Here is a 25,700-nt window from a genome sequence, read left to right as displayed (position 1 = left end):
AATAAGTTTGTCGTACTCGAGCGTCCTTTGAAAAAGCCGTGTGGCATTTCTGTAAATTTGCTTTTAATTTGAAGGAATAATTTTTCATTTAAAATTGGTTCGAAAAGTTTCGAATCCAAGAGTTAATAAAATTGCCAAGATAATCACGTACTAACCGGTCCAATTTAGAGACAGAAACTAGACTTTTTTAATACTGAAAGGATTCCGACAGGTCTAGGACATTTTGAGCCATCTAGATTCTTTAAAGTATGCGAACAAAATTTTGCGAACATGAAGTTGGTTGACGTCAAAATCCCTTGAGGATCCAAGATAAAATGCAAACAAATGCGATTTTCATCAAGATGCATCCGTCGAGAGTAAATCCAAATCAAGCCAATTTTTGAACCCTTGTTCAGAAGTGAAATTCGAGTTACATGGAAGTTAAAAGATGCCATATTTGCTAAATGTGAAATCTGGCAGGGCAAAACACCCGAAGCGCAATTCTACAGGTATTTTTGACCATGAGGTCGGGCATTGTCATGAGGAAAATGTATTCTGGTAATACTCGCTTTAAGTAAATTAATTGTTGGTATGATTCTTTTTTTTTTACTCTGGTTTGAGCAGCTACTAACGGATCTCTCATTTCTGACCGACACGAGTTTCGTCTATTTCATAGGAACGGACCCTTTCTCCGAAAACCCGCGCTGAGAATCGCGGCTAACACGCTGACAGACGAACAGCGTCACGCGCAGTACCTTGCAAGTCGTAAGGGCCTGCATAGTGTCATAGACTGCAAACATCAATAATAATTGAGTGTACCGTTCCGTTTTAATAATGTAATTCAACCGAATTTATGTGCATGCCATTACAGATATCGATTCACAAATTAGGGACTGAGTTGTGTAAGTACTGCCTACTAACTGTGAACACATTCAGAAGTTGTTTTACACTATCCTGTTCGTTTGAAATCTGTTAACACAGACAGACTTTGACTAGCTTGCCAAAGCAAAAATTCAAATGGTACATAACTTTATCATGCCATCCTCTTTTGTACAGCAACGACGACAAAAACACAGCCTAAACGGTCATTCACGCCCATCGACGAAGCGACGCAGGCAAAACAAGCAGTCCGTGTAAATGTTCCCATCAAAGTCAACAATCAACAACAGCACACCTTGTTTTTATTGTCATGGTGTCCTAGTCCTGCTACCTTCCCTTGACCGCTGCCTGTCGTCTGTGGCTCTCCGCGCCACCCGAGCTATCGGCCGTTCAACCATGACGATGTCATGATTATGCTCGTCATTGTACCACGAGTTTGTCAACAGACAAACTGGAGTGCCAGTTTAGGTTGCATGCATCACTACCTCCCCCCCTTCTTCCCTCTCTCTCTAAGGGGAGAGGTAAGGTTTTTCATGACTCGAAGAACGTTTTACATGAATAATCTGCTAAGTCTATTTCTTTGCATAAATTTCCTCAACGACTGTGTCGGCTCCTTTCGGGCACTGCAGCACACTGTCATAAACCATCAAACCTAGCGACGGAAAACGAGAAAAACTTTCCATCCTATAGCGTTTTCCCAGCTGCTGCTGCTGCTTCAAGAAACGGGGTGGTTTTTCTTTCGCCCAGCGGTTTCCACAGTTTCTCGTACCCGCACCATCGCAGACTAGCGCAAAAATTCCCACTTCCCGTTCCTCATTTCGTCGTTCGTGCATCGATCCAATTTCGCAGTTTGCCATTTGCGGAAAATTTGCATACAAATATTTTATCTTCGCATTTCTTTCCAACTTTCGACACCTTTGCCTTGTCTTCACTGCCGAGAAAAGATGAAGGCCCTGCAGTGATTTCCGCAATGTTCGGTTCTGCCCCGGTAGACTTGAGAGTTCGAAATGTTTTGCTTTTTTTTGCGTTCTTCCTGTATTCGGTTTGTGGACCTTCCAAAGCGAGGGGGAGAAGGGGGGATGGGTGGTTGCCTGCCGTGCCCGATATGATACCTTTATCCACTTTGATTATGATTGAATTCTCTCTTCGAACACATACAGGCACACGCACTCTATAAACTCTGCCGGAAACATTTTTATTGCCTTTTTGATTTCATTAGTGGTGGTTTTCTGATTCCAGCAGGGTTGCTGCTTTCTGGGCTTCATAGCAGCAGCAGTATCTCTTAGGTTTGAAGTTTATAACAGCAAAGTTGGTTGTTTGTATATTTTTTCATCAATCAATTTTCGTGTTGTGTGCAGATTTACAAGAAGGAGATAACTTTTATCGGTTTATCAAACAATGCAGTAGCGTTTGCTGCAGAGTATACGTAGGTATGCCTTATTTTCAGATTGTTAGCAAATGGCAAAAAAATTCCAGAAAATTGCTTTCTCCATTCATGTTGCCTTCGTTGCCAGAGTGTTCTAAAAAAAAGACAGACAGCCACATTTTGGGACTATAACCATAGCGGGGAAATTCATTTTATCCTTGTCAACGTAATTTGCAAATTGATTCGGATTTGAATATTGCTCGTGCGGATGAATATATAAATTATGCAAGCACACTTTATTCAATCCGATGGTTTTCGGAATTGTAACCGATTGCGGGGGGCATAAGGGCTGATCGAAGTCACTTCGTGAGTAATGTAATTCGCTGAAAATTGTACTTCTGTGGAGTTGAATTATGCAACAAGCTCGTACCGCAATAATATGCTTAGTTTGTTGGTTGTTTTGAAGAAGATCTAAAAACATATGCTTGCATAATTGTTGCACTTTTTTCGTATTGATTCGCTTACTTTTTCTGTAAATTGGCATGCACAATTAAAAGCGACTTATCAATTGAAATGAAGTAACCCCATTGCTACTTCTAACTTAATATGAATCGAATTACCGAACCGCCTGCACTGTAATTGGCATGTGAAAGTAACAGCAGAAGACACATGTCACCTTTATTGAGAACTTATTGATTCAAATTCAATTTGCGGTTTGCGCTAACAAATTTGCCAAATCAATTTAATCAATTTCTGGTTCATAATAAAGTTAAATTTTCACTCAATGCACTCCTGAACGTTCTGAGACTGAATGTCGCCGTTTATTAAATAAATTGCGGATTCCGACCCCTGCTCTAACCAAAGTGCCCCTTTTGGCTGCGGACTGGCAACACGACGAAGAAGATGAAACATCCCTTGCGTGATCCGGATTAGCAGCAGCACATCGCTCAGGCAGCGAGGTAGCAAATTTCGGTGGAATTAGTTTCTAATTCCAAAGAAACAATCACTTTCTCGCCGCATTTAATGGCCATTTAATGAAGAGGCTTCTTTTCCACTCTAACGAGTTTGAAAATTTCGCTTGATTGCAAAAATTAAGCGAAAAACCCCGGTTAAGGATCAACTGATAAAGCCGATTATTCGAAAATTGTTTTACCAAAGAGTTGTTGGTTTCGAATGAAACGGCTATTGTTTACCTGCAAATTTAGTGTATAAAAGTTCCGCTTATGGAGAGCACTTTCCACGAAGCGTTTATTTCATTTTCAATGGCAGGCAAGCACTAGATGATACGGTTAGCGAGCAATTCAATCTTAATGCTAACTGTTGAATAGGTTCGTTCCGTTTCGGTCGACCGGAGAGTCTGGGAACGAACCAGCCCAGTCCAACCAGCAGCACGCGGAAGTACGGATGATGACTTACCACGTTGCACATCATAGCCTTTTGTTTCCACACACAGACACACAGCCTAACGGGAAAACTTTCCAACATTTTCTGCATTTTACGCGAACTATGAACTTACTGTGTACCAGAAAATTTGCTGGATAATGGGTTTCCTTTTCCGGTCGGTGAATCACAGTGGAGAGAGTTCGCATTCGATTTGAGCATCATTTGTTTGTGCCCTGCCGAAGAAGCGCATTGTTTTACTAGGATTCGAAGTTATTTCTTGTGGTCGAAGGAGACACACGGTACATTGCGGGGTTTAACTGTGTCTCCATTGTCGTGAGCAATACACAATATTATTATTTGTGCATGAATTATTACACTTGAGCTTCCTTTGAACAGGAATCAAGTTACCTTGGCCCAGCATAATTTCCGGTTTCCCGTTGTTGCGATATATTACATGGCACCAGGTTTCCGATAGCAGAACGTTTCTTAGTGTTGAAATCGAACCTAGGTTAGTGCAATCCGAATGGAATACAATAATAAAAAGCGCTTGTGTTTTAGGTCCGATCATATGTAAATGCAAATAACAATTTTAATGCTCATTTTTTTACCGATAGAAAAGTTCATGTCTAGGGTCTAATTTATGTCAATATTTATTATGTAAATGCACATCTCACATGTGCAAACTAGTGGAACAATATTTTCTGATATAAATCAACAAAGTACGATCATTTACATATTACCATTATATTAAACTTATAAAACTCACGTAAATTTTTTATTATAGTTTTCGTTATTAATGGCCTTGCTAGGAAATTTTCGATTATTTAGATTGGTTTTATATTAACAGCTGCATAGCTTATATACCGAGTGACTTTTCGTATGATAGTTCAGCATCGTTTTCTTCCGTGGCTCACTCATTGCAAAAAAATAGTTTTTGCGAATTCCTACATTTGCCTTGATGGCATACACTCCCTTACGCTAAATCTTGAACAATGTCAGCTACATACTTAAGACTAATTAAACAGCAAATCCATTTTGTGAACTGGCCAAAGGCAAGCTATTTGCTGATATTGTTATTGGAGCCAAGTTTGTTTGTTTTCCTGTGCCAACGAAATGCCAGCTTTTGGTAACGAAAACGGGACCATACCATACGGCAAATCAGCTAAAAATTAAAAAATTAATAAAGTAAGGAACGGTAAAAGTGCGATGAGGGTAAATGTGCGATTCAATGATTTATCGGTGCAGATTCCGAGTAAATTGACTACATTGGCATGCATGGGTGACTACTTTTACAGCTTGAATCTAACGTAAACTTTGGTTGCTTACGAAGCATAGTTACTGATTTATGTGCAAATGTTATTTTAGGGCGGTTTTGATGTAATTTTTCGTTATACGGCAAATACAATATCAACAGGAGATTTTTTTTTTTGTTAGGGTCCCCCCTAACTTTGTCCATTGAATTGAATTCCGTTCTGCGGACTTCTTAACACAAAGTTATTAGGTATTCAAGTTTTGTTTTCTCAAAGCATTGCTTGGTATAGTCCAATGAGAATAAAAAAACAATCATCACTGAGAATAATTGAATCCCAGAGAGAGGAGAATTCGTTCTGAAAAGGTCGGTTTTTGTTAATTGATGAGCTTGTTAGCAATCTATGTCTCAGTCACTGTTTTCTTCGGCAACAGAACGCACATTGGGAAAAAATGAGTTCGTAATCTCAATAATTAGAAGCCGCTGGTTTGGAGTCTTACAAGGTACCTCTTTCTATGTAAAAAAATGCAAGGAATCGATTGGTGATAGTCACATCTTGCGCAGACCTCGGGTCCATTTTGCCCTGTTATCCCTAAAAATCATGACAACAGCTAACTAAACAGTATAAAAACTTATTTGCCGGCCGTGAAATGAACTCAAATAACTTCCAAATGTTGTCTAAATATTATAAGTGTTTTTGCGGATCTAGGATCACGGGACGATTTCGATGACATTCAACTCTGCTGATGTTTTTCAAATGAACTGGTGCTATTCGAGTTTATTCCCCGGCCTTCGAGTTAGAATTATTCACTTTAATTAGGTTTTACGATGTATTTAGGGTTGAATTGAGCAAAATGGACTATTCTTGTATTTTGAACAATATGGAATGGATGGGATTTGATTCTTCTGATGTTTAGACAACATTTGGAAGTAATTTGAGTTCATTTCACGGGTGGCAAATAAGTTTGTATACTGTTTAGTTAGCTTTTGTCATGATTTTTGGGGTTAATAGGGTAAAATGGGCATCTTTCCAAGGTCTGAAGCAAGATGTCACTATCACCAAACGATTCATTGCATTTTTGACGTAGGACTACGTCTTACGGCAAGTTTTGAGATAGGGTGTCATTCCAAAAAATCGAAAAATGCGAGTGTCACGAAAAATGAAAGGTTTTGAGCGCTAATAGCTCAGCGGTTTTCCGATAGATTTTCAATATCCTTACACCAACCGATCGGAAAATCTTCTAAGAATTGACCCAAATGAAGAAAAGTATGGATTCTTGATGTTGAACTATTGATAAATTGAAAATAATAAACCTATGTTTTACCAGAATTCTCGCTTCGTGATTGGTTGGAAGATTCTTTACGATGATCTAAACCTATACCAATTTGATATCTGTGCTTGAGAAGTAAGCCAAAACAAGTGACAAAGTTTCCTCATATCAACAAGATTTCTTAACACCGCGGTTCAACCTAGACCATTTTGATGTCCTTGCTTGGGAGTACGTCAGAGAGAGTGACAAAGCCCCCTCGAGTCAAAAGATTTCTTACCAACGCGATTAAACCTAGTCCAATCTGATGTCTGTGTTAGGGAAGTGTGCCAGAAAAAATGACACAAGTTCGTTGTCCTATCAGATCGCAAATTCTTTACTGCGAGACGGTTAAACCTCGGCGAATTTGATATCTGTGTTGGAAAAATGTGCTACAGCTGGAGTGTTCGGTTATAATATGACTCTGTATGAATACGCTTGCCGTTTCATTAGAAGTGTAGTGAAAAGATGTGCTGTTGATAAAATAGGATTGAATTGAATAGGAATAGGTAACTTGTAAAATTCCAAACCAGCGGCTTCTAATTATTGGGATTACGAGTTCATTTGTGCCCATTGTGTAACGGCTTGAATGATCGGTAGTTACTGCAAAAATAGTGTCAAACTGATACCGTCCACCGGCTTACCTCTCGAAGCAACAGTCGATGAAAAGGTTCGGCTACATTAGTAATCCAATGGCAAAACTTGAAAAATGGGACGGACTAAAATTCTGCTGAAAAGAGTTGAACTAAAACAAAGGCTACCGTAGCGCTGTCAGTTGCTGTGGAGCAAGTCACCAAAATGGCACCGACAACCACTGGAAACTACCCTTACATAACGCACACACAAGATTTCTGCCTCTAGAATCCCGAGGATTGCTATTTCATAGTAAAGGAGATTCCTTTACCGAGCTATAGGAATCCTGTGGATTCGCCTGTTGGATTCTCATACAAGTGTCCAAGTTCTATAAGCACGGCATTCTGTACGAATGAATCTTATACAGAATTCCACCACAGGATTTTAATGCGAGGAATCCCAGAGATTCTGTGCGAATCTTTTTAGCTCGTTCAGGTAACCAAACAAGAAGAAAATACGCCGTCCCGGTTGGCGTTACCGTGAACGCACACAATAGTGATCAGCTCCTAATTCCGAGCATTCAACTCAAACCGATTTATTAGAAGATTGAATTAAAAAGGATAGTTTATGAGCATGCTTTGATTAGGAGCTTTCTGGCTAACTAGGATTTTTGAAATGAAATTTTCTAAAATTAGCTCGAGTGATCGGACTTGGGATCTGATCGGAATTGTGGGCGTTCACGGTACAACAAACTATCAAGTCATGCTTATGCTGAACACGTTACTGCAAGTGTACCCGTCTGCCTAGCGTTAAAGCAGTTGCAACTGAAAGGTTACGCGCCACTCGTGACAACAAAAATACTAGAATCATCCTATGCGCAGCTGGCCATCCGTAACGACAAACAACTGAACAAACTTTCGAGCATTTAAGCTGTTTTGCTGCCAATGAAAATCGAAAGGAAAGCCCAAATGTTTCATGAATTTCCAAAAACCATTTAGTTTTCATTTTAATTCCTTTAATTTCCGCTTCATTTGAAAAATTGTTTAACAAATTACAATTATGAATAACAAGACCTAGTGTATTGTTGGGATGGTTAGAAAAATTGCCAATCAATTGCTCTTTATTGAATTAAATAAAAAAAAACTTCCACGATTAAATTTCACTATTAATTTTATTTACGACAGATACCTATTTGTTCTCCATTTTGTAAGAACTGTAAGCGTTGCTTACTGAATACAAAACGAAGAACTATTTGATGCTGTTAAAAATACACACTTTTGCTCGACAAAATCGGCAAACGCCAAGTTCGAAATGAGCTCTAGCAAAAAATATTAACGGTTTGTTCTTATTCTCTCTCAGGCTTTTCCACATTTTCTATCCCGTTTGTGCAATTTTTGTGTCGTTTCCACCCATGCTCCTTTCCGTTTTTTTTTCTCCAGAAGCAGCAGGCGACGGTCCACATCTCAATCCGTTGGTAATCTATCTGTGAATATACTGAGAATATTTAATATATTCACAGATAGATTACCAACGGATTGAGATCTGGTCCGTCTCCTGCTGCTCCTGAAAAAAAACGGAAAGGGGCATGAAGGAAACGACACAAAAATTGGACAAACGGGATAGAAAATGTGGCAAATCCCGAGAGAGTATAAGAACAAACCCTGGCATGAAAAAAATAAAAACCGATACAAAAATCGCGACAGAAGGGAACGAAAAACAGGACGAAAAAAGAGCACAAAATAGAAAAGAAACCAGGCGAAAAAGGAAAAGCGAGGCAAAAAAGAGGAGATTTGAAAGAAATAGAGGGAGAACGGAAGAGATAAGAAGAAAAATGAAAGAAAAGAAGTAAAAACGATAAAGAAAACGAGAAAAAAATAAGGAAAAATTTAACAAAAAGCAGTAAAAAGGAAATAGAAAAGGAGAAAAAGATAGAAAAGATAGGAAGAGAACGAGTTAGAAAAGGAGGAAATGAAAAGTAGAAAACACAGGAACAGGGAAATTGAGAAACCAGAACGGAAAAAGTAAAAAATTGAGTAAAAAATCAAAACGGAGGACTAATGGGAATAAACTGTAACGGTGAACGGTAATAAACTAAAAGTCGTGCTTATGCTGAACACGTTAGTGCAGGTGTACCCATCTGCCAAGCGAAAAAGCAGTTGCAACTGGAAGGTTACGTGCCACTCGTGACAACAAAAAGACTAGAATCATCCTATGGTATTTGCAGCTGGCCATCCGTAACGACAAACAATTGAGCAAACTTTCGAGCATTTAAGCTGTTTTGCTGCCACAGAAAATCGAAAGGAAAGCCCAAATGTTTCATTAATTTCCAAAAACCGTTTAGTTTGCATTTTATTTCATTTCATTGCAGATTTATTGGAAAATTGGTTAGCAAATTACAATTATGGATAACAAGAAAAATTTGCAAATCGATTACTCTTTACTGAATTCAATGAAAGAAAACTTTTCCACGGTTATGGAATTGCAAAAATGCACACTTTTGCTCGACAAAATCGAAAAATCTTAAGTTCGAAATGAGCTCTTGCAAAAAAAAAATCAAGCAAATATTCTCAGTATATTCACAGATAGATTACCAACGGATTGAGATGTGGTCCGTCTTCTGCTGCTGATGGAAGAAAAAAACGGAAAGGTGCATGGGGGGAAACGACACAAAAATTGGACAAACGGGATAGAAAATGTGGCAAAACCCGAGAGAGAATAAGAACAAACCCTGGCATGAAAAAAATAAAAACCGATAGAAAAATCGTGACAGAATGGAACGAAAAACAGGACGAAAAAAGAGCACAAAATGGAAAAGAAAACAGACAAAAAAGGGAAAACGAGGCAAAAAAAGAGGAGATTTGACAGAAAAAGAGGAAGAACGGGAGAGAAAAGAAGAAAAATGAAAGAAAAAAAGTAAAAACGACAAAGAAAAAATGAAGAAAAATTTAACAAAAAGGTGAAAACCGGAATAGAAAAGGAGAAAAAGATAGGAGCAAAACGAGTTATAAAAAGTGGAAATGAATAATAGAAAATAAAGGAACAGGAAAATTGAGAAACCAGAACGGAAAAAGAAAAAAATGGAGAACAAAATGAAAACGGAAGACAAATGGGAATAAACGGGAAGAAAATAGAACGTGACAGAAAAGAAGGAAAGGCAGGACATCATAACAGGAAGAACTACACTGACGAAAAATTATAAAAGGAGTTAACGGGACAAAAAATAAAAAACGACATTAGAAAACGGTCCTGAATAGAGAAAAACATGACGAAAATCAGGACTGAACAGAGCGAAAAACAAGAGAAGAACAGAATAAGAAACAGCGGGCACAAAAAAGGCCAAGAGAAGAGCCAAGAAAACGAAACCAATAGAGGGAAAACGGGTCAAAAAAATAAAAAAGCGTGACAGAAAAGTTCGAAAAATGGAAAGTAAAAAGACGGAAAACGCGACAAGAAGGGATAGAATGGAACAGAAAACAAGAGAAACCAAAGGGAAAATAAGAAACAGAAAGAGATAAAAAGAAAGAGAAAAGACGGAAAACGGGGTATAAAATTACAAAAAAGGAGTAAAAACAGAACGGCAAATAAGAAAACATGGAACAGAAAAAGAAGAAAACCGATGCCATGAAACAGAAAACAGAACATAAAATAAAAACCCTAGAGAAAAAGGGGAAAAAGAAAAGTGGGAGCAAAAACCAAGAAAATGGTACAGAAAATCAGAAAAAACGGAACAAAAAGTGGGAAGAAGAGAAACAAGTAACGAAGAAATGGTTAAGCCTAAAAGCGATTGAGAGATTATTCAATCTTACAGGCCAAAACATTTTTCTGAAAGGTCAGGTGCCCAACCTTTTGTTTGCGTCTGGGCACTCTAGTATTGGCGCTCGAAATCTACCCGTTTTTCGTAAGGCTTGAATTTTTAGATTTTTTGAAATGGCATTCACTTTCCCGAAGACGAAGTTCTACGTCAGAAGAAAAATAAACACATAATTTCAACAAAGCCTTCATTAAGCAATTAATGGTTTTAATAGCTTAAAGTTTCCACTTTGAAATTCAATTCAAAAAATTTATTTTTCAAACAGTACGTTCCTGAATTAATTTATTATTTTAACCCTCTCCCATGGTAAACTCGAAAATCACTGTAAATGAAGGCGACGAAAATAAACTCCGAACTCTTTGGCCATTACTTTTCACATCGTTGCCACCATTCTCTATCCAAATCCAAACCCACACAGTCCTCTAATTTGTTTGTCAATTCGAATGATGCGAGAGGTAAACAATTTCTCCCAGCATGCGGCCGGCAAGCAACAGCAAGGATCAAATTAAATGCCCTCTACTGTGTAAACGGTCTCATCACCCCACTCTGCGAGATGGACAATTTCTTGCAAAAGCAGACCAAACCGCAAAGCTCCGTGTGGACTAGTCACAATGTACCGATGATGATTATGCGCTCCTGATGAGTCGGGCAATCGTTTTGTTTAAAATCCCACAGCCGGACGACGGACGGACGGATGATGGTGAGCTCACCAATGCTGCTTTTCGTTCGCCTGATGGAACAGCCGAGCGTATGCTAAAGATAAAAGTTTTTTATTTTATGGTCATGTTTTTTGCTAATGGCCGAAAGTAAAATAACTGTTTGTTTCTATTAACGTTAAGTACTTATTTATGTCAAAACATGGCACTTCAATTGGAAATTAGTAATTTTGAAAATGCTTTGAGAGGTAAATGGCGATGGTGGTAGTTTCCACGTTTTTCTCGATACAGTGGCATAACGAATTTTTATAAATTTCCAATTATGAAATAATGTGAAGGTCATCATTGCTCTCATACACAAAGTATAACAGTACGAATGCTGACAAAACATTGTCAATCATGAATTCTAGTAAGCATGTGGAAAATCTATAGAGTGGAATCAGAAACCGTTGTTACTCATATCAAAAGTGCTTCCTATACATATCGAGATATATTTAAAACACCCTAATTAGTAGCAAAATAGACAACATTCCGTTTTACAAAGGGATAGAAAAAAACTATGTTAAAATACACAATACCACCGAGGGACATCCAGCCAATATCACTTATCGACCAATATAGAATGCCCCTGGCATCAAAGAGAATTCATTGTATTCTGTGCTGTACTGTAAAAGCATCGATCCTTCGGTCGTCGTCATTGAGGCTGCCGGCAGTAGAACAAAGGAGCATAACTTTTATAATTGTGAGATGTTTCTGTTGGTGGTGGTTGCCCATGATACCATGGGTACATGGTTTCGTATTCTGTTTGTTCGTTATCATTCCAGGATCGACGTAATGACAAGCATAAAAACCCATCCCGGTCGGTCGGTTTCCTTGTCTTGTTGCTATGTTGCTGGTGGCTACTTTCTTGTTCTAGCACACTTCCAGGTAGGTATTGTGATGTTTCATTTTACTCGTAATACCTACGAGTGAGCTCCAGCTCTGACCGAAACCGAGTCGGGGAAAAAGGAAAGCAAAGTTTAAATATTTCATAATTAAAGAAGAAAACGTTTCACTAATAGTCGAGCGTTGGTCCTGGTTTCGAGTGCCAACCCACAGATCCCACCACCACCACCACCACCACCGTCGTCGTGCCAAGCAAACTCGCTACACTCGTGACCGTGCTGGGAGTTTTAGTTTTCATATCTACCGCATTATTGTCTTTCATTAGGTACGTTTGTTGAGGTCATCCTACCGCCAATTTCAGTTTAAAACCAGGGGGACCAAGGAAACGGGGACACACTTTGTGTCGTTTAATGGGTTTGAAATATTCATGAAAGTTTTATCATTCCGGCGAATAGTGGAAAGCGCAGGAACTTTTCTCCCGTAAATCGTGTTACTGGGTTGTATCTGGGGGGCGAATGTGACCTCGCGTGGAAGTGAATTTATAGTTCTTTTTTAATCTAGAAAAAATGGGAACACTAGCGTTTGTGTACAGAATTGTACAGCTAAAATATTTCTTATGCTAATATTTTCACTAGTCATTAAACCAAAACAGGAACTGAAAAGTTAAATTGTGTTACACTAATTAAAAAACTATTTGATATTTGGATTATCGTTTATACCAAAATGTTTCTATCATACAGCTGTTGTTTTTTCCCTGATCTATTGTTTCTGCCATGAGCCTTTATGTCAAATGCATTGTCAGTAGGTATGATACATGCAACCGCACTATTTCCCCATTTACTTAAAATCTTGTTGAATTTCCAAACTTAGAAAAATCAATCACGTCACCGAGGGCTTGGCAAATCACGTCGTAAATAGTTTTACTCTTTCGACCCGAAAAACGAGCTCCTCGAATGCGTCGCTTGACAAGTGAACGACAAAAAAATATACTGCCCAAAATGCTTCCAAATCCGAAAATAGCCGGCAAAAGATCAATCCCTGCACAGCCGCCGAGTGCAGTCACCAAGCCACGACCGACGGAGGGAACGGCCGCTAGCCATATAGCTAGCATCATGTGACAAGATGGACAAATGGAAGTTAATCCTACAGACATCGCGAGCATTCGTTCCGTAGATGGGCACACACCTATTACCCGATTAGCTAAGGCCGACCGATTCTCGTCGGAAAACAAACGCACAAATGCACACAAGCGACGACGACGACGGACGCATCGCGCTGAATCAACACAGCAACAACATAAGAGCGCACCGCCTCGCGCCGCACCACACCATCCGTCCAGCGAAAGGAAAAAGTCTCTCGAAGGGGCCATAAAGCATAAGCTGTGCAGTAAAGGTACGTGCGTGGGCGCTGTGTGACACAGCTGGGGAAAGAATAAAGGAAAAAAATAAATAAAACGGGATACCACCGTACAAGATTTGGACCACTTTTTGCTGTGTGTCCATCATGTTCAACTGTCGTTTACCCGGCGAGTCAAATGGGGCAAGAGTGCATGGCTGCATGAGAGGAGAAGATTTGAATGTCCAAAATGACCTGAGCGTGTAATAAAAATACTTCACGATCTTGGAGAATATCATTGAATGCATCATTTTAACCAATTGGATATTTTGCTTAAATGATTTTTAGATCATCTGCATATTAAAATTTTTATCATATTTAGATCATATGCATATATTAAAATTGTAGAATTGAACCACCAATATGTCTTAAACTTTATTCATCGCCAGCACAAACAGCAACAGACCCAGATGAATACCTTGGGGTATTTCTGCAATTACGTGCTACAGCGCTAGCCAGAACGAAATAGTTGATAGTGACTGCTACAGGGCCATCACCGACTTTATTACAGCACAATTGAGTGCCCGTAACGTGGAGTAACTGTGGTTTCAACAAAACGCTGCAACATGCCGCACTACACGTGCCAAAATTAATTGATTGAAAGTTAGTTCGGTGAACGCATAATTTCGCGTATTGCACCCGTGAATTGGCCTCTAAGATCAAGTGATTCAATACAGTTGGACTTTTTGTTAGGTCTATGGGAAGTCTTTGGTTCATGCCAGTAAACCTTAGATGGTTGACGGCTTGGACGACAACACTCACCACGTTATCACTGATATCCCAAGTCCAATTCAAATAGTAAATTGGTTTTATTTATTTCTCATAATAGCATTGCAGAGTACAATAGTTTTTCTAACGGTTTTCCTCAAGCAAATTTTGTTTTGACGTAGGACTACGTCGTACGGCAAGTTTTGAGATAGGGTGTCATTCCAAAAAATCGAACAATGCGAGCGTCACGAAAAATGATAGGTTTTGAGCGCTAATAGCTCAGCGGTTTTCCAATCGATTTTCAATATTCTTACACCGATCGATCGGAAAATCTTCTAAGAATTGACCCAAATGAAGAAGAGTATGGATTCTTGATGCTGAACTATTGAAAAATTGACAATAATGAACCTATGTTTTACCAGAATTATCGCTTCGTGATTGGTTGTTGGAAATGACGTCATCAAAGTAGAAAAGCATTTTCACGCTTCGGCTTATAATTCAGTCAGTTTTCAATAGATTTCCAAGATATGTATTTACACCAATTGATGGAAAATCGATTTGGAAAATATTGAAAATATAGAAAACTATTGATTTTCAATGCGCATCACTGAAAAAGTGAAAATAACTCTAACTCGGTCGTACTAGACATTGTCGCTTTGTGATTGGTTGGAATAATTTCCAATTATTATCGAACAAGTCTTGGTACAATTCAGGATGCGCCGAGAAAGTTGATGGAAAGTTCCATTTAATTCTACTATAACAAAGTTACAAGAGAATTACATGGAATCCTACCCTTTCTAGTTGATTGCTAATTGGCTTGAAAATTCCTTATTGAGATGTACCACCAAAGGCAACACGAGCGGTGACGCAGTCGTGCACGTCTGCAGTTCCCGGTCGGTCGTGTTCATCGGGTGCTGAGGAAAGGAAAGTATGCTGAGCAGCTGGAGCACTCGTTTCACTCGACCAGAATTATCGTCACTTGTAGCTGACCACTTGGAGTGGTATTTCATCGTGATTCAGGACCATACACGAACGGCTTCGTTGATCGCATAGCTGCTGAGGCTTTCCGGCTGGTCCGTTGCAACAAGCCGTGCCTAGTTAGCGGTTATCGGTACTCCAATTTACCGAACAGAGAATTACGTTAAGTGCGTTACTGCAAGTTTATTGCAAGCTGAAGTTATGATAGTCAAACAATCGGTCCTTTTAAGGGCCACACAACGATTGAAGAGTTTATTATATTTTCTTGTCCAGCTAATACCATAATAACACAGACAACGAGAAAAAAGTTGAATTTTTCGCCATTGCGGACGACCAACAATTGACGGAAATAAGTTTTCTGGTCACGGGCGACATTTTCTGCGACTTCCAAAACGTCTGCAGCTTGTTAATGCTTTATTATCATTGTTCTATTCACTATCACTGTTATTATCTGACGCAATTTTCGAAAAACTGACCACGATAAAAATAAAGTGTAAACAATACACTTTAAACTACTTCTCAAATTTTCAAGAGAAAATACTCAATTTTCTACAGCGTTTCTTCCGTGGTGCAATTTGATCTGGGACACCCTTTATTTCGTTGATTATTCCTATGAACTTGGCACAGAGTTGACGATTTTGTTGTTTATATTACAAGGACGGAGTTCATGACTATCTTGGAAAAAACTTGGTTATCTTAAGTAACTCGGACAACCTTTGTCATTTTTGTATCAACTTATACTGGCAAAGTTATGGATATACTGAATATCACAGTTTTCTTTTTCAGGTGTTTCCAATCCCACCTGGACAGACAATTATTTTTCACAGTTTGCATATCATTTTTCCGAGCTCCTACAATGTTCTTCACAAAAAATACATTCACTTCCTTAAAAGAAAGTAATTCAAACAAGGTATATTCAAGTGCAATTTGTCTTCTTCAAGAATACAAAGGCGGAGTATTCTAGCATAGTACAAACCAGTGGGTAATATTGCTGCTGCAGTTGAAACCCGTAATAATCGACGTGCGGCATTCGATTCGACAATTTCGACATTTTTATTCGACATTCGCAACTACGTCGCGACACACAGAACAAGAATAAAACCGAATGTCACACGTCGATTATTACGGCTTTCAACTGCAATATCAATATAATGTTTATGAGCAATATTGAATATATATCCTTGAAGCTAGCAAAGCAGATATCCGAGTTGTTAGGAAGTTTTAGACAAAACGAAAGAAATGTGGTCCTTGAATGTTAGCCTAAGCAGCAATTTAAGTTTTATTACGTTCCTCTAGTGGTTTTCATGAAACCGCCAATAAAACTATGAGTAAACTAGAAATTTCTGAGGATCGCTATAAACCTGCCTTCCGACCAAGTGCCCCACTCTTTAGAAAGTTTTCATAACATCTTTAAGAATTGAGAAATAAACCTAAGTAATCCTATCACGCTCTGCTGAAAGAGCAGTAATGAAACCGACTATGCTTTCGTTGCTTGACAGCCAGTTAGCTTTGTGGAACGATGCTGCTCTAACAAGCCAATCGTCATATGTTTGAATTTCGATTGGGCGGAGCTGCTATGGTCAGCAGCATCGTTGCACTAGTTCAGTAAATGTCCTGCACCCTAATAACCGACTGCGAAGCCTATCGATAAAGTAGGGTAATAATGTCTAAAGACGCTTATACCCAAAGCTTTGCTTTTCACTTGCCCGCCACTGCCACTGCTATGAAGCATAAGGCTTACTCTGATAGAAAGCTAGCCAGCTTTGTTAATTTGAAAATACACATCCGTAAGCTGATAAGTTAATGTTTTCTGTCAGATAATCCTGATCGATTTGGTTTATAGCGACCATAATAAAATGTCCGATAGAATGAATAATAAATTCTCAACAGTTTCCGTAGTTGTGCAGCATATGCTCATTAAATTTTATCGTGAGTATTGGTATTATAAAAAGATAAAACCAAAACGCCATCGAAAATTTGCATTTCTAGAAAACTATGTGGTTTTTGACTAAAATACACATATTCAATTAGTCAATACAGGTATACCTCGATAGTACGTACACCCGCGCATCGTTTAGCGTACGTATTATCGAAACGTACGTACTATCGAATCACAATTTTTATGGTAAAGTATTATTTTTATTATACTAAATATTGTCTAAAACTTCCAAATTAGATAGATCAGATCAGATATTATAAAATAAATAATTATTGCTGATTTCAAGGAAAATTGTACCATCCAAAGTGCGATATCGCTCATAAAAATGCTATTTTGCATTAAATTGTTTCGGTATCTTCGGCGCACTTTTTCGTTATATTCCAAGTAATAAGTGCGCCGAAGAGACCGAAACGATTTAATGCAAAATAGCACTTTTATGAGCGATATCGCACTTTGGATGGTACAATTTTCCTTGCAATTGACAATATCTTAGTAAAATTATTTTGGAAAAAAAACTGCAAATGTTAAAAAATAGTTGAAAAGTAAAGCAAAAGGAATCCAAAAACACCTATTTTTTCAAAACTCTCTCTCAAATTGAAAATTTACATATTTTAATCGAATAAATCTAGGTAAAGGTTTGGTACATAGTTGTAAATATATGCTAGAATGAGGAAACATGACAAGAGGAGCTCAATAGCCGTCATTCGGGATATTTCATTCCAAATCCACTAATATCAATCGATTGAGCTTCCAGTCTATATACTAGACAATAAGCTGAGTGAGTGCTATAAACAGAAAATAGTTAACTACAATAATCGAAGCTTCAGCTGTAGGCTGCATAAATTGGAGAAGTTCCTATAAGGCTGCTTATCTGCGTAGGAAAGCATACCTGTCCCATGTGAATATTGATCGATTTTGAGAAAAACTCGGAAGTAGCTTATTTATATCCTAATTTACCATACAAACTGTAATTTAGACGGACTTTGTTCGAAAATTTTTCTAAAAAATATCAAACATGAACAGTTCCATATGCAAAATAAAAGCATAACTGTCCCATAATAATATTGTCCATTATAAACATTTACTTTTTGCCAATTTAGGTAACAATATTCTTTTAATTTTCGCCTCTATTGAGTGTGATAATAACTTAACAAAAAGATAATATGACAGTAATATTTATTTCTAAGTTTATATCAAAGTTCTACCACGATTTATTCTTAATCGGCAAAGATTTCACACAGGCACAATTTTCTTTGGCGATGACAGGGAGAAGAGTAGGCGATGACAGGGAGGGTACGGAAAGAGTGTGGTAGGTAAGTGTATAGGTAAAAACTGCATAAATTTAGGTTTTTTCATTTTTCTGCGTGGATAGGGTGGATTTTAAAGACAGGCAGCGCAGATCCAAACTACCAACACTGCTTTTACCTATACTCGTTTTCAATTTCCAAATCGTTTATATTCTCCTGTTTGATTCTCATTTCTCATTCGTTTCCTTTTCATCGAGTAGTAAAGACCGCATTGCAGTTACGGCATTATACATTTCAGGTTAATTTCGAACTTCAACTAAACAGAAACAATGGCTGATAACGATGATCTCTTAGATTACGAGGATGAGGACCAGACCGAGCAGGTTACTACGGAAGCGGCTGAGCAGCCAAAAAAAGGAACGTACGTCTCGATTCACAGTTCCGGGTTTAGGGATTTTTTGCTGAAACCCGAAATTCTCCGTGCCATTGTGGATTGTGGTTTCGAGCATCCATCAGAAGTGCAACATGAATGTATCCCACAGGCGGTGCTTGGTATGGATATCCTGTGTCAGGCTAAGTCTGGTATGGGAAAGACGGCTGTCTTTGTCCTGGCAACTTTACAGCAGCTGGAACCAACGGAAAGTGTACCATACGTGCTGGTTATGTGCCACACTCGCGAGTTGGCCTTCCAAATCAGTAAGGAGTATGAACGCTTTTCCAAGTATATACCCAGCATGAAGGTAGCCGTGTTCTTCGGTGGGCTTCCCATTCAAAAGGATGAAGAAGTGCTGAAGTCAACCAACCCGCATATCATCGTTGGAACACCGGGCCGTGTCCTTGCATTGATTCGTAACAAGAAGCTGAATTTGAAGCACCTCAAACATTTCATCCTGGATGAGTGCGATAAGATGTTAGAGCAATTAGATATGCGTCGAGATGTACAGGAAATTTTCCGTAATACACCGCACGGTAAACAAGTAATGATGTTCTCCGCTACGCTTAGCAAAGAGATTCGCCCCGTGTGCAAGAAATTTATGCGAGATCCAATGGAAGTTTATGTTGACGACGAAACCAAATTGACGCTTCATGGATTACAACAGCATTACGCTAAGTTGAAGGAGAACGAAAAGAATAAGAAGCTCTTCGAACTTTTGGATGTATTGGAGTTTAATCAGGTCGTTATCTTCGTAAAATCCGTGCAGCGCTGCATGGCGCTGGCTCAGCTGCTTACGGAGCAAAATTTCCCGGCTATCGGGATTCACCGTGGCATGGTGCAGGAAGAGCGCTTGTCCCGTTACCAGCAATTCAAGGATTTCCAGAAACGTATTCTGGTAGCTACCAACTTGTTTGGACGCGGAATGGATATTGAACGTGTCAACATTGTCTTCAATTATGATATGCCCGAGGATTCCGATACCTACCTGCATCGCGTGGCTCGTGCCGGACGATTTGGTACCAAGGGGCTGGCGATTACATTTGTTTCCGCTGAAACAGATGCGAAAATTTTGAACGAAGTACAGGATCGATTCGACGTTAATATTACCGAACTCCCGGATGAAATAGATCTCTCGTCGTACATTGAAGGACGATAAAATGCCACAACAATTCAATTTAAATTTAGACTAATTTAGTTTGTAACTGGAGTAAAAAACGCAAAATAAATTTACGTTAATTTGTGAATCCTGACAGTTTTTCTTATTTACAATGATGAGTCTGATCAAGACGAGGGAGCTTTGATTTGCGCTAGAGCTTCCGTTATAAGGATTTTAACTAGGATTTTTTTTTTTGTATGCCAGAAGGGCATTGGGTTAAAAGGCCACTGCGACAGTCTTAATGATCGTCTTAATGTCTTAATGATTTTAACTAGGATACTACGCTGTGTAGTAAAAGTCAGCTCGTACACCAAACTTCACAAGCAAAATTCTGACTCCATTAACACTTGGTTAGTTCAATTTTTTACATGATCTATTGTATGGATTTCTGATGTATCAATTTTGTCACTAACTTTGTCACTAACGTTTAAGCATATAACTTTACAAGCTTTGCCACGTTGCACAGTGGGGCGACTCCATACAAATGCTGGCCAAGCAAAAAAATCTCTTTAAATCAAGGATAAAATGTGGTTCTTAAGTAATTTTGGGGTACTGAGCCCGAATTTCAGGTTTATTTTGCATTAGAACATATATTTTTTGCGTTAGGGAGAATTTTCAAGTATTTTTTAAGTATAATGACGTATAAGAAATGAGGGTCATTTTGAAAACTATTGCAGATGGATTTTTATAGGATAAAACATTATATAAAACAATACAAAGCAAGTATGAGCTTTATTAATCAATACGAAATCCATATATTTAATATTAATATTAATTAAAATAATATTAATATTAAATAAAAATCAAAACTTTTCCCCTTATTAATTTTTTTATCTTCTTTATCTCCATCTTCTTTTTCTTCTTCTTCTGCAGAATCACTCGTTTCATGTTTCGTCTTCAATAGTAATATAACGTTCTAAGAAAGATTTTTCAAATGTCATTTTTCCGTTTCGAAGAAGCTATAAGCTTTATCCGGAGAAATAAGAAGACGAATAATTCTATCACGATTTGTATTTTCACACTCATTTTTGCATGTAAAATATTGTCTTGTATTTTTATCACTATTTTTAGCATAAGGCAATAACCTTATTTTCGTAAGGGTCAATACCGGTGTAGTGGCTAGCATTCACGCCTCTCGCACCGAGGACCGTGGTTCAATTCCCAACCCCGCAGAAGTCACGAATGACCCGAGTTGTAAGTGACTATCATTAAACAAAAAAACTTATTTTTGTGCTTCTTCTGTCATTCGTTCTATCAGCAATATAGTTGTCTAGATTCATGTATGACCGCGAATTCAAATTCTTTGCATTGCAGTGGACGTATTATATGAGGACTATACCCTGACATAAAGGTTTTTGGTATACAAACAATAAATTTCGAATTTTTCTGAAATAATGTGTTCAAGAAGTTGCTAGAAGAAAATTTCTCAACCTTTTAATTAATTTTATATCTATGCCCGGTTACATTTCTCTTACATTCAACGAAAAGGGTCATATGGAAGTAGGCTGTTTTTTTCGTTAGAGATTTCCACAGAGCATACAGATGCATACTAGCGCGACAGAAGGGGAGCTGATTGGGAGTGTGCCAACAGGAAGAGGGGATGAGTACCGTGAATATGAATGTATATTCCGCCATAACTCCGAAACGGCTGGACGGCTCTTTATCAAATTTGGCACACATGCTTCTGGACGCAAAAGAATCAGCGCAGGGAAGTTGACAAAAGGAAGATGGTCCCTAACAAGGAGAAGTATAAGTAAGTAAAAAGGATTACCTGTTCTTAACATTTAGACCGATCTAAGTTGCGCAAGTGACAGTGAGAAAACATGGGGGTTCCCTCGAGGAGGGATATATAGAAAAAACAACCTTTGCTTCAATTCCGTTATAGGTATTTTCATAGAGTAAGCCGATACATGGAGAGCTGACTGAGAAGGAACCGACAGGGGGGAACGTGAGTTATGAATGTATGTTTCGCGATAACTCCAGAACGTCTGGACGGATCTTCATCAAACGTCGAGTGTCAAACACACGTTTTTTGACATAAAAGAATCAGCACAAGGGAGTTGACGAAGACGGTCTCTCACAAGATGGAAAGAATGTTCAAATGGGTACAGGGGTGCATTTCTCTTGCATTTAGAACGACAGCAGCTGTACAAGTGGCTGGATTTCTGAAAGAGGAAATAGGGTGGCCATTAACAATGGGGAAGGTTCAAAAATGTTGAAAAGGCTTCGAGTCGATTTATAGAGTTTACCGAGAAGAAGACAAATTTACAAGTGGCTGGGGACAACAAAAGGGAACTGACAAAGGGAGTAGACATATTCAAAAGAAAAAAAAGAGTGGTACAACTGACTGAGAGACAAAGGGGACCCGATAAGATCGGGCAATTAGCTAGTAGCACTATAAAACTAACAGATATCATGTACGACTAGTAACCGCAATAAGATTAATTTTGCTCCGCCCTACTATAGTAAATTTATAAGAAATGTGGCGCAGCCAACTAGTTCTATCGTGGTAATAAATATAAGTAACCACAAGAAATTAGCTTTATTATCAGTTTTATTATGGTTTTATAGCTAGCTATAGGTATGTTTTGACTCGTATCATCTCGATAGTACGGGATATCATAATATAACCAGAGGTAATGATTAATACCACAATAAAACCCTTATAAAATTCGAATACAACCAAGCGACTTTAGAATTGTTACTTGATTAGATTCGAGTCAAGCATGACTCCAAAGTTCTTTATAGTTGAGAATCTCACGGAGAAGGGTGTAAGCATACAGATACATGTCAGTCACGTTTGCGACCGAAAAAGACTGAACGCTTGGATACATTTCTGGGATAAAGTTTCAAACAAACCTATGTGACATTGAGAGATTATCTTCGTGTTTCCTCTCTTCCGTTTTTTACGGCGATACTAATGCATTTTAACACATCAGCTCGGTTGCCGGAGTCACTAGTTGGCTAAATGTTTTGAAAATGTTCTTTTCCGCCCATTTATGTGGCCGTGAAAAGCGGAAGAGAGGAGACGCGAAGAGACTTTCTCATTGTCACATAGATCTATTTGAAAAATTACGAGATTTAGTGACATCCTGTTAATTCGGGACCATTCGTAAAAGGTTTCCAGATCCTGTTGCGGTAGGTTGGCGTAATCAGGGCTTCACTGTATACTACATTTTTAAGTCGTCAGCATGTGATCATTTCAAACATTGAACGAATCATGTTCACGTCATTCCGCATACGGCAGAAACAGAAACGGTCCCAAATGACTGCCTTGGGGAACGCCGGATGTAACTGCGAAGAGTGACAAGCGTATTCACTGAATCGAAAAAACGAGATCATTAGCAATTACGTAAAAAATGTGCAATTTTCAAAAGCAGGTATCTTTGAAGAAGCTTATTTGTAAAATATAGCGCATATTAGGGTGATACAAACATTTGTTTTTTTAAATGCGTCCAAAGAAAAAAAATTTCACCAGAGAACTTGTTGCCCGAGTAGGAGCGAAGAGCAAAATAATATAAAAACAATATCAAACTGTGTTATAATGGTATATTTTGTTTTTGAATAGATATGGAGATACATTGATAACACATTTTGTTATTGAGTAGATATTTAAAACAGTGGTTGTAAGATGAGTTTAATAACTGATTTTGTTATCATATCTTATTTTGGCCTTAGAAATGACATTCGATATATTTCATACAATTTTTTTTATTGATTAAAGAGATTTTAGATTAGAAATATTTTATAAAATGATTTTTTAATATCTCATATACTACTGCATTTGTTATTCAATACCTCAATAATACTAAAATATGCTATTCTAAACTCTGAATAGTCATGTTACTGCTTTGTTATTCAAATAACACAAGTGGTTATTCGTTTGGCCTTAAAGGAGTAAAATTTTGATATTATTTTTTGTTATTTCACCAACTATGTCAGCCAAAACAATACCAAATTTTGATGAGTTATTCGATTTCCAATAATACATTTTGATATTATTTTGCTCTTCGCTCCTGCTCGGGTGAACATACACTAAAATGAACGAGTTTGCAGAATATAGTAACTATCTATCAATTACCGGTTACGAAACATAGTAATTCGTTTAAAAAGAGCATTTAAAAAGCAATTCCGCTTAATAAATTTGCACTCCGTTGTTTTGGTACTTTCAAATATTCTACACAGTTATTCAGTAAATTAAAATACATATTTTCTCTAGAAACTATTTGTCCCTGTGATGCATATTTAATAAGTTATGAAATATTTATTAAAAAAATTCTCATATCATACTAATATAGTAATGTTCCGATTTTGTCTACCCCCGGTTTTACCAGCTTTTTATCCCGATTTTGTCAGCCTATAAATTTTGTTTAAATTTTGTGCTTTTAAACATGATTTATAAAACTTTTCAGCCTGCTTGAAACTATTCTGATTCTCTGGGGAGAGTTTTTGAATAAAATGATGCCTTCTTACGAGTAATCCGTGGTCAAAATTAGGGTATTTTTATAGTAAAAGTTCCATAGTTCCTAAACAAGCAAAGATAGAGATATACTATATTCAGCAATTTTGTGTATTTTTGCTATTTGTACAACTTTGTAAAACAGCAAAAAGTCATATAACAACTACAAAAACAGCTAGAACAGAAAAAGTGATTTTAACGATTTTTCATGTATGAGAAGTAGGAATTTTCTATGTTTGCTGCAGAGATGGAAGGTTACTGTCTACAGCAAGATTTCTTGTAATAATATGCTAAAAAACTTTGTTTAACACATCAATGTGTAATTTTGAAACTGAAGAACAATAAATTTTTTATTGCACTGTTAAGGGAATTAATCAAAATTTGAACTCCGCTAGGCCATAAAACTTTAGATTTTAAGAAACTCTTTCAAAGGTTCCATAAACCTAAAACAAAGTTTTCCCGCTCAAAACTAATGCGCACCAAAAAAGGTTCTGGACCAGTGTGCTGTGCTCGGTTCATTGAGCTTTCGGTTAGCCAATTGAGGGTTAAAATTTAATTTTTAGTAGAAGTCTTCGATATTGCAAGGTCTTAAGTCATAAAAAATTTTCGAAAAAAAAGTTTCCCTAGTTTGTCAATTTCCCCATTTTGTCAGCCCAAAATTCAACATGGGGCTGGCAAAATCGGAACATTACTGTAGTACAAAAAGATGCGCTATCTTTTATTAATAAACTTCTATAAAGACACCAACTTTAAAAAATAACGCGTTTTACCTTTGTTATACTATAACAAAGGTTTTTTACTCAAATGCTAATAATGATCGCGTTTTCTCGATTCGGCACCACTATGCAATGGGGTAGGAGCGAAACCAAGTTAGCAAATTGTCGTGAATGCCCAATTTGTGGTATTTGGAGATGGCTATCTCGCCGTTTATATTGTTATATTGTTATAAAAGCTGCAGAAAGATCGGTATATACGGTGTTAACTTGATAACCTTCTTGGATGATGAATGATGTAAAAGCGATTCAATTGGTTGTCATCCGGCGCTTTGGTATGAATCCATACCGCTCAGGAAAAATGCGGGTGTGCGACGTTAGGCATACATATACACTTTTTTGGGGAGTGAGAAAGTATCTGGTGCAAAAAATGATAAAACTGGATAAACTAGAAAATTTCAACAATTATTTAGCCAAACATATATTGGGGCTTTTAAATATAGCATAGTTATATACAAGTAAAAACAAAAAGAAACACACCCGGATGCGGTCAATTACACTAAACTTGCCGTTTCGATGTC

General features: G+C 37.8%; 2 protein-coding genes across 5 annotated transcripts in view; one reads left to right on the top strand and one right to left on the bottom strand.

The window, feature by feature from the left end:
- LOC128737996 (calsyntenin-1) overlaps positions 1–25,700 on the bottom strand; it is a 323,240-nt gene that overhangs the window by 131,740 nt on the left and 165,800 nt on the right. The window lies entirely within an intron of this gene.
- On the top strand, positions 18,642–20,038 carry LOC128737997 (ATP-dependent RNA helicase WM6-like). The gene has a single exon (XM_053832793.1). It carries the CDS (start codon positions 18,685–18,687, stop codon positions 19,945–19,947), a length of 1,263 nt encoding a protein of 420 aa, XP_053688768.1. The 5' UTR covers positions 18,642–18,684; the 3' UTR covers positions 19,948–20,038.

The sequence above is a fragment of the Sabethes cyaneus genome, chromosome 2 (assembly GCF_943734655.1).
Source record: "Sabethes cyaneus chromosome 2, idSabCyanKW18_F2, whole genome shotgun sequence".
Classification (NCBI taxonomy): domain Eukaryota; kingdom Metazoa; phylum Arthropoda; class Insecta; order Diptera; family Culicidae; genus Sabethes; species Sabethes cyaneus.
This window is presented reverse-complemented; position numbering and strand designations above follow the sequence as displayed.

Bases quoted from the DNA above. Each gene is read 5' to 3' on its own strand.
- LOC128737997 (XM_053832793.1), top strand. From the start codon at position 18,685: ATGGCTGATAACGATGATCTCTTAGATTACGAGGATGAGGACCAGACC.